The sequence below is a fragment of the Corvus moneduloides genome, chromosome 12 (assembly GCF_009650955.1).
Source record: "Corvus moneduloides isolate bCorMon1 chromosome 12, bCorMon1.pri, whole genome shotgun sequence".
Lineage (NCBI taxonomy): Eukaryota > Metazoa > Chordata > Aves > Passeriformes > Corvidae > Corvus > Corvus moneduloides.
Window position 1 is genome coordinate 20,011,066 of NC_045487.1, and position 13,656 is coordinate 20,024,721.

The 13,656-nt window shown below is 39.5% G+C and overlaps 1 protein-coding gene across 1 annotated transcript in view; it reads left to right on the forward strand.

Annotated features, from left to right (window-relative positions):
* LOC116449773 (transcription initiation factor TFIID subunit 4-like) overlaps positions 1 to 13,656 on the forward strand; it is a 147,718-nt gene that overhangs the window by 91,622 nt on the left and 42,440 nt on the right. Inside the window, exon 14 of the mRNA XM_032121596.1 lies at positions 10,253 to 10,375. Within this exon, the coding sequence (XP_031977487.1) occupies positions 10,253 to 10,375 (123 nt within the window). The remainder of the gene's footprint in view (positions 1 to 10,252; positions 10,376 to 13,656) is intronic.

Below are 13,656 nucleotides of genomic sequence, written 5' to 3' on the forward strand. Positions count from 1 at the left end.
CATAAAACATGAAAAGGAAAATTAAGTCTTATTCTAGTTCTCTTGCTATTTTATTTACATGAAATAGGCATTTTTTAATGGTGTGTTGCTGTGCCTTTTGTTGACCATATCTGTACGCCAGGTCTGTCTGCTTGTTTCCATTGGCTTGTCATGTTCACTAATTAGGGAACTGCTGCATGATTCACCTTGTTAATTAGAGGGACTTGCACACAAAGGCCCTACGGGCAGTGCGAAAGAAGAGCCTAGCACTAGTGCCCTGAGAAAGCTACAGCCTGTGAAGTAATTCTTCTCATCTAGCTTCTATTTTTTATTTGAAATGAATAAATCATTGAGATTTTCCTTGTGGAGTGAGAACGCAAGAATTCACATCTTTGTAAGATGTAAATTATATGTGATCAATAGAAGGGGATGACTACTGTATTGTACTTACAAGATTCCCTAATTTACTACTTGTCAGTGTCTGAGAAATTGCTTGAAATATTTTGTCCCCACACTGTGGTGTGTTGTTCCCTTGATCTGCAGCAGAAATGAGCAGTAGAGGTTTTGCTATAGTTAAGTCTAAAATAGAAAAGATGTAGATTATTTAAATTTCAAGCTTGTTTTGCATCCCCAGTGGAAATTCCATTTTACAAGTGAACCCCCAGCACTACCCCCACAACTTTTAAGGGGAAGAAGGTGGTGGGCGTGTGGCTATTTTTGTTCCCGGTGTTTTTCTCTGCCTCAAATCTCACTTTGGAGCAGAGTAGCATACTTGCTGTATTGTGTATTCTTTAGTTGAATATAGTTTCAGAATAAATTAAATTTGTTTTTGTCATGTCGCTTAGACTTGATCAAACCACAATCCAGACTGCAGAAGAGGATATTGCGTTAAAAGTGCACAACCAGTCGCTACACTGCACATTTCCCATCTGTTTATGACACTTCAGACATTAACTCCAGTGCCATTCTCTCTAACTATTTGATTAAAATTACTTATTACAGCCAAGTGATTTTTAGTAGATAGCTACATTTGCCTCATTTCCTCAAATGAGGCTGGCAGTTTCAAGATGCAGATTTCCCATAAGAATGCTAGAGGACTGGTATCGAAATCTGGGCATTTTCTTTTGGAATAATCTAGTTAATAAAGCCTCTTACTAGAATTTCTGATTAACTATTTTAAATGCACTTAAAATATCTGCTATTCTGAAGTTTTGTGCTAGCGGCATATAGCCAGAGAAATTTTTTCAAAAAATAGAAATACTTATTTGGAAAAATATGGGGAAAATGCTTCAGGCTGAGTTGAGATTTTATGATATGAAATAGTGTCACTCTTCACTTCCAGGAAGGTGAGATCTTCGTGTGCCTCAGTCTTCAGTTGGCTCCATTGATAGACCAGCCAAGAACTTATTCCATCTTCTTGGTGTAGTTCTGGTGTACTGGTTCTTAATTCAGATTTTGAGTGTGTGCCAGAGATGAACAGAAATAAAAGTAATAAAAGGCCATGCTCTGCTATTTAAACTCCTGATGCACGGAGAAGATGGTACAGATAAAATTCCTGATCAGACTCCCCTAGCACTAGCACAAAGGTGTAGCAGCCATGGAGAGTTTTCACCATACAGCTGCTGTATTGCTCAGACACAGTGGAAGATTCTTTAAAGGGTATTTTCAGAAAGGTTTACTGGATACTTCACCATGTGAAAAGCAGAGCAGTTGGTTCACGTTCTAGTCCAACGTTGAGCACTGTGTTACAGTGGGCAGTGCGGCCTCTGGGAGTTACTGCTTGCACTCATATTTTCCAGTGCGTGATTTTAAAAAAGCAAACTCTTTGTTGACTTTGCTCCCATATCCCAGTGTTTGTGTCAGTTGTCCCTAACCAAAGCCACAGCTCAACAGGTTTCCTGCTCTTACTACCTCAGTCTGTAACTCTAGATGTGACTGATCTCCTGGCTTTCACTGTATTTTTTTTTCCCTAATCTTGATTAAAACATCAGTTTGAGTCCTCACAGTGTCTTACTTCAGCGGGAAAGGAGAAGATCCTAGAAATCTGGGGAGGACAGTAAACCCCAGCTTGGATGAACAAAGGGCCTGGGAAAATACCTTATCCCATCTTTCTCGCCAGTGCCCTGGGAGTGAGGATGTTCCACTGGCTGCTCCTGAACTGAGGATGAGGAGCCTCTGAGTAAAGCCATTGAGCTCTTTGACTCGTGTTCTTCCCAGTCATACTGATGCTGTATGTCTCGTGTCCTTTGAAGAACAGCTTGAGAAGATTTGTGATTGTCCATTGTTGCCTTGCTCCAAAATAAAATTAAGACTGATAATAATAAAAGAACAAATCTTAAGGAAATTTTTCAGAGTTTTTTCTGATCTCGCTGTGGGTATGTTACTGACACTTCAGTAAGTTGCCAGCTCTAGTAGTGCTGATCCTGCCCAGTTGTCTGTGCCTCAAAAACCCTTTGCTCAAATGGGCCGTATTTGGCTTGGTAAATCTGCCACACACTATTACAGCACCTAACAAATATAAAGGTTTACAATAGGTGTGTTTCCAGCTTAGCATAGGAGAGCCTGTAACTGCTGCTACTAGAGGTAAGTTGTTTGAGGAATAGTATAACCAAAACCAGACAAATTGTACTGGAGCTCAAATAACGGGTTCTGAAGAGTGAAGAAATGTGATGATTAAAGTTGCTGGAAGGACAAAAAATCCATTATTGTAGAACTCTTTCAGAGGTGTTTGAGGGATATCTTCCTTAAGCATTTATTATACCTTGTGTTATTCTAGATAGGGATATGTAGCTTAAGAAATGGTTGGACAGTTGCAGAAATAAATGGGTTTAAGTTAATAATTAAATAATAGTGCATCGTATTTGGAAAATCAAAAAATGTAACCCAGTATGTTAAAAAATTGCACGAGTTTAAAATCAGTTCTCAAATTCTTCATGCTTTTGGTTTTTATAAGTTATGAGTTGGCTGTTAAGGATACTTCCAAGAGAATTAAACCTGTATCATATATATATATATATATATATATATATGTATGTATGTATTAGTTCAGACAGTATGTAATCTTGAGTAATAAGGGGATAAAGGATAATTGTTTAAAAACCCCATTTAACTGTGTAATGTACAAGACTGGGGGAATTACAATGAAGGCTTTTTATTTCAGGGAAAAATAAAAATGAAAGGCAGGATGCACCTGGAATTTTCTGTATCAGAGTTTGATACATCAACTTGAAAGTAATAGGGCACGTTTAAATGGAAAATTTGAGTAAACTTGTAAAACATAATGAAATTAGATGTAATAAACAAAAATGTCTGTTGTAGGAAAGATGCTTGGTCCAAAGTTCCCCAGTTAAGATTCCAGAACTGTGTTCAGACACTCATTATTTTGAGAAACAGTCATCTTGAAGCTGAAACATTCCCAGCTTGGTCTTTGCCCAGGGTGATTTTTTTTCCTAATGCTATGCAATAATTTTCAACCGCTGTGGGTAAGAAAAAAAGAAGAAACTCCCCCCACCAAAACCCAACAGACAAGCACCTTTCACAGTGAAATAAAATCTTGATCTAGTTCAGATAGATGTGCAGCCACTGCAAGGGACAGCTGGAGCTTTTACTGACTTGTGGGAGAACACTTGCGAAGAAGCAGCATCCAGCTTTGTACTGAAGAAAATTAGATACAATTTGTCAGAGCTGTGAATGTTTGGAAGTCTCACAGAATGTGTTTGGTGTATGACCTGCTGTTACACAGGTGAAGCCTCTCTGGTGTGGCATTTTTGCAGTGCCTCTTGTACACTTCACTGCTTGGAGCAGTTCCTTACCAGGCAGTGGAGCTGTGCTGACCTTGAGAGATTTCAGCGCCAGAGCAGGGCTGGAGGACAGCACGGGCCTGCTGCACACACGAGCTGCTTTGCAAGGCTCCCTCAAATTCACTGAAGCACCCATCCTTCTTGATCATTGTCCTGGACTTCTCAGGGTTCCTGCCAGCATTTTTAATGAGTTTCATTTTTAATTGCACCTTCTGTTGTGGGCATCTTAGGACATGTGTAATGGTTCCGCATTTCAGGCACTCCTCAGCAAAAAGATGTTTTTCCAGGGGGTGTAATCACTGTCTGAGACTGATAGATACATGTTACAGAACCATCAATTAAGACAAGTTTTTCCCAGCATATGACCCTGTTACCAGGAATTAAGCCATCCATCGCAAACAGAATTAGGAGGGATTTCCATTGATGCCTATTGGCTAGAAATCGAGGCTTAAATCATTGTTTATATGATCTTGCTTTCATCAAACATTTCTGCCATTTAGCACCCTCTGTTGCCAGTTTCCTGTTCGGGGTTCACTGCTGCCTGTCTTCACCCATGAATGCCGTTGATATTTTTAGCTTCTGTGGTGCTGGGAGCCTCCTCTCGTTTCTTCTTAGGTGGTATTTCTGAACTAAGCTGGGAACTGTAAGTACATAAAATATAGTTCTTGGTGGGCTGAGTTGGCTCTGTGACTACAGAAACTTATTTTACAACTTGGCTTCTATTTCCTTATCAAATCCTGTATTGGCAGTATTTAAACATACATGACTACTTCCTTAAGCTCTTTCTTCTTCTTTATCTTCACAATCATCTCTGTCTCTCTGTCACTGATTCTTTTCCTTCTAGGCCAAAAAACATCCCTGAATTCTGCCTGTAGGCAGAGAAACACCTCCTTGACCTTTCATGTGATCCCACTCCCTCTTCTCCCTTTAATTTTTGAAGGTATTTATATGTAGACTAGGATTTTTAAGAGTTCCAGCAGTCCTCTTACTTTCTGATCATATTGGAGGAAATTTCTCTTAGTCTTTAGCAGCTACAGCTCATATCCATATTTTATCTACATCTCTGTTTTAGACAAAGCTCACTTCTTTTTGCCTGGGTTTTGCCTGACAAATAAGTGCATTCTTGGTTTTTGGAAATTACTAAATCTAGCTTTTAAGATCTAATGTTGATACTTCACATAGACATATGGCTGTCTTCCTTGTGGCATATGGCTTGTGGCACTTCTTTCTTAAATACCTAAATGTATCATAACAAATAATGATCTATAGAAAACAAACTAAAATTTTAGAACTTCTGTGGTTAGCTTCACTTTATTAAAGTAGCAAAGTAGTGTTCTTTCTGTGGTTTTAATGCTGTGCCACCACCACAACGAAGAACATTTCATTGTGCAAAATAATGCTTCGTTCTTATGGTGTACTTTTCATCAAATGAGATACCTCCCAGTTAGTAAGTGGCATGCTAAAAATACATTTGGATTTGATAAGGAGCAAGGAACAGTATCTAATTTGTAAGCATTTTTCTTGTATAATGCATTGGAATATTTGTCTGTGTTTTATCTAAATGTTTTTACTTTCAAAAAAGTTAATTGTTGTTAATTAGTGTGGTTCTGAATTGAAGCATTGCTTTCTTCCCAGAGGGCAGAAATTTTAATATGTTATTGATTAATATATCTGAATTATTTGTGATAAAGGCAAGTTAAAGGAAGATTTTGTATCAGCAGCCCAGTATGAAAATGAGAGTGTGAATGAATGCAGCTATCAAATGATTGCATCTTTTTGGTTGATGTAGTGAGTTAGATTCATTTCTGGTAAGTCATGTTAAGTAACAGGATGTACAGATAGTAACAGGTGTTTCATTTGTTTAAATATCCAGAAATTAGTAACTTGCCTAGTTAGAAGATAAACTATATTGTAATAACAGGCTGCTTTGTTAACTTCAAAATATAACTGATCGGTGTAAAGTAAGAAGCTTAAGTAGCCTTAGTTTTACAGGTACGTCTAAGAGTAATTTCAGAGCACTGAAGATGGTGACATTTAATTCACGTTATTCTTAGTGCTGAGAATTCAGAGGGTGATTACTGTGCAACCAGGTATGCAGAACTGGTTGCAAAGTCATTTCCACTTGACACAGAGAATGTGGCTCCAGAATGCACTGGGGAGAAGAGCCTTCACAGGCCAGGGTTTGCAACTGGCATCTGGTGAACAAGGTGCAGTGTCCCCTCTTTTGAACCAAAGCCAAGATACTGCTTTTTTTTCTTTTTATTATTTTAAACAAAGATTACAATTGGGGATAATATTTTTCATTCAAAGACAGATGATGGGTAGGAAAGAGACTGGTGCAGGTAATTTGATGTAGGCTATGAAAAAACAAAAGTCTGTGACTTGGAGATGGAAAAAAGATAATGTTGGAATAGGGGTATGAAGAAGCCAACAATAGTGGGATGTTAAAGGGTGGTCTGGGATGTTAAATAAGGTCTTGTCACATGTCTTGCTAGAAAGTATCTATAACCTGCAAAAATATTTTCTTGTAAGAAGATTCATGGTTAACGGTGAGTGTCCAGAGACGCTCTCCTAAATCAGCTGGAATACACTGACCTCTGCAAGATGAAGGCAGCTCTTGGGAACCAGTATCAGGATCATAACTCTTCTGATTTTTTTTAAATGTAATTTTATGATTCTCTGCTTTTAGATGAACTTCAAATAAAACCTAAAGAACCACCAGTGATAATTTATAAAAGATGGATGAGGATTTGTGCAATACAATATTTATCAAGTATTTTCAGCACTTCAGTCCCTATGTTATAAAACATCAGGATACTGTGACCTCACTGATGATGTGTTTGATGTGTTAGAAATTTTTTGATCAGCATTCATGAAGGTTACATAAGGTTATTCTTTCCTGCTGTAGTTTACCACAGTGTGTGCTGTAAAACCAGTATTGGAAACTGTATTGTGTTTTTGTCTGGAGCTCTTATACCTGGCAGCATATTCCTTATTTGTATTAAAGTAATGTCTATTCATGCCACTGGGGCTTGATTATAAGTGAGGCACCCAGTGGAGGAGAATGCTTGTCTGGAGAGCCTATAGCAGACATAGACAAGCTGGGTGATGTGGGGTGAGAAACGCAGGGAGGTGAAGAACAAGGTCTTACCAGTGTTCGCCCAGTGTGGGTTGAACAGAGCCCAGCTCTTTTGGCTCTGTCAGGTGTTGAATTACAGGTAATGGAAAATCTTGTGCATTCGTCAAAATTAGTGTATGATATCAAGAACCATCTTTAGTTTTTCACACTGGTTAAAAAAGAAAGGATGAAGAACCTGAGGAACCTTTCTGCAGACTCTTAAAGCTATTCCATATTTTCTTGGTAAAACAGCACCAGTTTGCAGGTTTCAAAGTGAGGGCAAGATTTATCCCACTATGGGAAATTTAGAGAAGTGACATGTTTTTCTTTACAATTTGCATCTGAAAAGAAACCCTGACAAGAGGCATTAGGTGCTGATATTCCATGTGGAAACAGTCAGGGTATATACAGTACAGGTAGCACAGAGAGCCAAGTAAGTATTAGCTTCCTGTGGGTTTGAAAATGGTGACTTTGGATAAGATACTGATATAATATTCATATAACCTTTGTATGATACTAGTTATATATCATATTACATTTCTGACCTGCACCTCCCAGGAAATGAATACTTACTCCAGTGCAGAATTTCTTATTCTGCAGAGCTTGACAACTTCGTCTGAGATCATTCTAAGCCAGTTGGCCCTTGCTTAAATATTCATCAGACTTCTGATAATTGTGATAACCCTTGTAGGCTGGCAAGCAAGGCAAATTAGCAAAAAGATGATTGATCTTTTTTTATATGCAGTTTTATCTTCAACCTTTCCTGGATATATGTTATACTATAGTAATAATTTCTTCTCTAAGGTATTTGCCAGTATCTGGATTTGCACATCTATTTACAATTGCCTTGAAGCCTCATAATTACAATACAGCTGAAATGTCCATTTTCTTTCCCTGACTACAAATAGGGATCAATCGAATTTTAAATGACTGCTTACGGGCTAGCTTCCGATCATGACCTTTGTAAATGATTAGAGCTCACCACTGTTGCTACCTACCTTGAAAGGGTAAGCGGGCAGGTCTGTCTAACTGGCATTTAATCTGGAAGAGAGCCAAAGATATTTGAGCTAAAAACCTAATATGAGTTGGCAAAGAGAAGTATGTGTAGACCTTTGCACTATTATTTAGATATTTTTCTGCATTTCTTTTTTGTATTTAGGAAATTCTTTTACCCTGTAGATAAGATATGTGTTTTTAGATAATGTTACACTGAAGTTACGATAATAACTGCGGGTGCAAAATATATAGCATAAAAATGTGAAAAATGGGGTTTCAAATTCTAAGTGACTGAATTCACTTTTTCTGAAGAATGTGAAAATATAGAATGGTTTGGGTTGGAAGGGATCTTTGAGATCATCTCGTTCACCCCTTGCCATGAGCAGAGACACCTTCTACTGTCTCAGGTTGCTCCAAGCCCCATCTAACCTTGGACACTTCCAGGGATGGGGCAGCCACAGTTTCTCTGGGCACCCTGTGCCAGGAACTCAGCAGCCTCACAGGGAAGGATTTTTTCCTTGTATCTCATCCAAATCCACATCTTTTTAGTTTGAAGCCATTCCCTCATGTCCTGTTACTCCAGGCCCTTGTCCAAGGTCCATCTCTGTCTTTCTTTTCTGGTCTCTTTAAGCACTGGAAAGCCACAATGGGATCTTTCTGTGGCCTTCTGTTCTCCAGGCTGAACATCCTCAGTTCCAGCTTGGTGCAGTCAGCAACCTTGCTGAGGGTGCACTTGATCCCAGTGTCCATGTCATCGACAAAGATGGGAAAAGTGCCAGTGGTGGTTGACAGCAGCTGAGCATGAGCCCAGGCGTGCCCAGGTGGGCACGAGGCCGACGGCACCTGGCCAGCGTCAGCACTAGTGTGGGCAGCAGGACCAGGGCAGTGCCTGTCCCTCTGTGCTGGGCACTGGTGAGGGCACACCCCGAGGGCTGTGCCCAGTTCTGGGCCCTGGTGCCGCTCACTTGCTGGCTCCAGTTCCTTTGTGCTGCTCTCCAGGGGCCCTCTGGGTCACCCACCACCCCTCTCCTGGCTCTGGGCACGTGCTGGGCCCTGGCACCATCACCTGGAGTTTGAAACACTCGTTGGTGAGCCTGTGGCCAAAGCCACTCAGGCACAATGCTTGTTCACAAGTGTATTGATTGCTAAATGAATTAATCAGAGAACTGCCCTAAATAGGAAGCATGAGGTGGATCTGCTTTTTCTGGGCAGAGGTGAATGGAGAAAAGAGACTCCACACTTGCACTTTTTTGCTTAGACCTCCTTTCCTTTTAACACTGGTTGAGATAGGCCCTGCTTGTATGTGCAGATCACATGTAGGTGATGGCTGAGACACTTCTATGCTTGTAAGTTCAGTTGTATTTTAATGAAGAATTGTGCCTGTATCATACAATGTTTTTATTACCACCATTGAATTTCTCAATGTGGTGTTCTGTGCACTGCTGCTGAAGCAGGAACAAGAATGACATCAGTGGGATTAGAAAGCAAATGCCTCCTCTCAGTTCATTGAGGCATTTTGCAAACCCAAAGTTTTGAAATTAATAAGAATTATTGCTAACAGCTTTGAATGCTTTTATCTAATTAAAATAATATACTGGTAGCCTTATCAATTATTCTTGTGCGGTATTGATCAGAATATTTATTAAAATATTAGTGTTCATGGGAATGTGACACCATTAAACACTCTGAAAGAACTGTAAAGTTTATAGTTAATATGCAGTCTTGCCTCTCTGCTGGCCAGAGCATTTTCTCCTATTTTCTGTAGTGTGCTACATTGTTACATAATGCAGCTGGCAGGTTGTTTAATTCTAGCTTCAAACTAGTCAAATGTATTCTTACCTAAAGCCTAAGCCCAGAAAGCACTTGTAAATTCAGTTTGTAGAGGTTTTGTGTCAGCATTACCTTTGGCTAGCATTTAAACAGAGGTATTTTATTAATTTAGGTATATATTTTTTTAAGAAAACATCAAGTATGTTTGAAATACTCAATATAAATGTAAGATTGAAAAATGTGGGTTTTTTAAGATTTGAATTGGTATTTACATTCTTCATATCGGTCTTAAACTGGAGATATGTAGTTAGTATAAAGTACTTGCTGAGGCAGTTTTCAATGAAAAGGATTGTGGTTTTGGAAACAGGTGAGGTATTTGGAAGCAGAAATCCTCTGAAAAGTATCGAGAACTTCGGTATCTTCATTATTCCTCTATGGCCAGGCTGCTAAAATAGTACTTCTGGGAGCAGTAGAATGCTCTCAGGGATTGCTCATGTGTGACTTCTACCTCATACTTGCAGGTCTGAAGATAACTTTTTGATATGGCAACAGAATAAAAACTAAAGAGAGTTCTTTCCCTCTCTGATAGATGCAGCAGCAAGAGCTTGCCCAGATGAGGCAGAGGGATGCCAATCTAACGGCACTGGCAGCCATCGGTCCCCGGAAGAAACGGAAGCTGGATGCACCTGGCCTGCTCACCATAGGAGGAGAGGTATGTGTGTACCCAGAGGAAGGGAAATCACCCCTTCAGAACCTCGTAGGAACAGCCAAAGCTGCTCCTGCTGGTGCTGTCAGTGAAGTGTGTCATTTGGAAATGCACATCAGGACTGGCAGTCCAGCTTATCTTGCCACAGTTAAAATGGCATCTCCTTTTAGTTGTATTTTCAAGTGTGAACTTTCAGCAGATAATTAAAGAATATTTTTTAAATAGTTAACTGTGAAGTGTGGGTCTTAAACTGTTCGCTGCCTTCATACCTGTTTTTTCTTCTGCATAATCTGAAAAAAACCCCAGAACAGCAGGGAATGAAGAAGTGTCTGAAAAGCCATAACTGTAGTCTTGCTTACAGTTTGAACCAAGAGCTTGTAGTAATACCAGTGTGGCTTTGTGACAAATACGTGTCTGAACTCCTTCCAGAATGTCAAGGTGTCCCCCACCACTGCAAAGATGAGTTTATAATCATGCTAAATTGTAATTTCAATAAGAATACTGTGCTCTAGAAGTAGAATCAGATTCATTGGCATGATTCTCCTGTTATTTTAAGTGGAGAAGTAGCTGTGCTACACAATAAAGGCAAAATTGTCGAAAGCCTGATCACCTGGTATGAACCAGGTGATGTGGTTGCACTGCTGTGGGTGGCTCTGTAAGAGCACTGTGTTGTTTAGTACAGATACACTTGGGCTGCTTTTCCTTTTGCTAAGTCTGCCCACACAGTGGAGTCAGAGGAATTCTCCCTATTACATGCCTGTTCTGAGGAAAATGCAAACATTTTGTTTTGAATAACTAAACTAACAGTTTTGGCTCAGACATTTGACTGTCTAAATGCCAGGCATTTCCAAAGGCCTATTTGTATCCCATTTTGGATAGCTTTTATCTGACTTCTCTCTCTTCTCGTGTGCTAAGATTAGTGCTAGGGAATTAGCTGAGCTAGGAACAGAAGTGGATCTTGTTTATACTCTAAAATTGACTTAGGACTTCAGATACATAGGAGGTGCTCCTGTTTCTGGCTAAATTCATTTCAGACTGAGGCAGTTTCCTGGGTGTTGTGTTGTCCTGTTATGCCCTTCCTTTCAGTCTCCCATCTTTATCTTATATTCATTAAAGAATTCTTTTCTCCTCCACATGCACCTGTAGCAAATCTTGCAGCAACAGGCCCGAAGAAACTTTCATTAGAAGCTCAACTGGGTGGTCACAGCTTTGGCTTTCCCTCATTTAAAAATAATTTGAACCTTCTAATCCCTTCAGATTCTAACACTTCACCGAAGGAATATTTTATCCTAAGGAATAGAATTTAATTTTTACTGTCTGTTATCCCTTTAAAAAATTACTCTTTTGTAAGCTTTGATAATTTGATGAACAAAATTGTGGTCACCTTCAGTGAGTGAAACAGTTTAATCAGAGCTCTCTGAATGGATTATGATGAACAGCCTCCTTCTCTCTCTAGAAGCTCCTTATTCTCTTGGTACAGTGCTTTAAGGAAAAATAAAGGTCTGGGGCAAATTCCAAAGGCTTCTGGATGTTTTTGCTTCCTTTTGCTGCTCCCCTAGCCCTAATTTTGCTGGACAACTGTATTGTTCAATTGGCAAACTATCCTTGAAGTTTTTGCCGATACATGGATTTCCTGGAGCCATGACTTGTGTGCCAGTTCAGATGGAATTGCTCCCAGCCTCTTCTCTTAGCTTCTAACCATCCTGGCCAGCTCATATACATGGCTGGCTGGAAGCTGATTTCAAGGGCTTGGAAACTGTATCACATTAATCAATGTATTTTGTAGGGAATAGGACCTAAAGTACTGTAGAAGCTGTGTCACACAGCTTGGCTCCTAGAAACTCCCTTTCTGTTATTCTTCTGAGCTTATTAGGGCTGCTATGCAGAAATAAAATCAACTCCTCCAAAACGTTTCACTGTAAAAAGGCACTGGAATTTTGTATTGTTTGTCTAAGACTCTGTGATATCTCTTCTTTGGGTTTCTGGAGATTATAAACATCCTTCTGATTCTGTGTTCTGTAGTACCAACACCCCCTTAGCCCAATTCTACCATCAAATGTCTGACCTCCTCTATGCTCTATGACACTCTAATTTCTCCCAGCAATTTCTAAGCTGCTTAAAACCCTTGTTACTGATAATCTCTGCTTGAAGGGTCTGACTTGGCCTGAGCTTTCTTGGCCTGCCCTCTTTTTTTGGTCAAAATACCCAGTTTTTGCATTGAAGTTGCTAGTCTCCTCACTAATCTTTTTTGACTTAAATGTCTGCTTTTGTTGCAGCTGGGACCCTGCATGTTTGCTGATCCAAAGAGATGTCATTTACAAATCATCCTTCCCTGGCATGTTCCTTTTTTTTCCCCCTTTTCTGAACTAACTCTTGTTTGATATTTTACTTAGTTGCATTAACCATTTTTCTGTGAGCAGTGCTGGATTTCAGTCCAGCTTCTTGTTTTAACAGAAATACTAGTAATTTATTTTTGGAAATTGGATCTTTTTAATTATATCCTTTTCATTTGAGCAGGAGTTTAATTTAGGGAGTAGTGATGAATAGTCTACTTAAGAAGTTGATGGAGAAGATTAGTGTTTCTGTATTCAAGTACTGTTTGTTGTATAGAGAGAAATAGCTCTTTTACAGCTTTTGTAAATGTGAAAAAACTTGTGTTAATAACTGTAAGTATTTTCTACCTGCACTTTGTTCGAGAGTATTTTCTTTAAACTTGTTCTCTGTCTCACATTGCCAGAGCTCATTTGGACTTCTTTGCTTGTTTTTGGATGGCAGGATTATTATAAGTTATCAACACCAGGCCCATCAATTGTCTTTCCTGCACTAGTACAGCTAATTTTTTTAAAAATACTTTTACCTGGGGACATGGAAAATCAGCAGTTTCGGAGTGAGGTTATTTTTACCTGTTTTTTAAAATTTTATTCTACATGCAACCATGTAACAAATGCCTTTCCAAAACATGGGGAAAATATTCTGTAAAACAGTGGATGAGCAGGGGCTTGATGTTCCCAAATAGCACTGCCACCAAGTGAGTGACTGGTTTCAGACCACAAATATGAAGTGGCCTGGGCTAATGTCAGTGTGACCCATATCCCAATCCCTGCATTCCTGCCCCTTCCCTTTGCTTGGCTCTGGCTCTTGTACCCTGGGCTGACCCATCTCCATTTGATAAATAGGATGAAGACTAATCTAACAACAGTAAAAAGGGAATAGTTCCTGCTTAGCTTGTTGAAGTAGTTTGGCCTAGAGCCCAGTGAGCACTGGAAAAGGAACTTAACAACCAGACA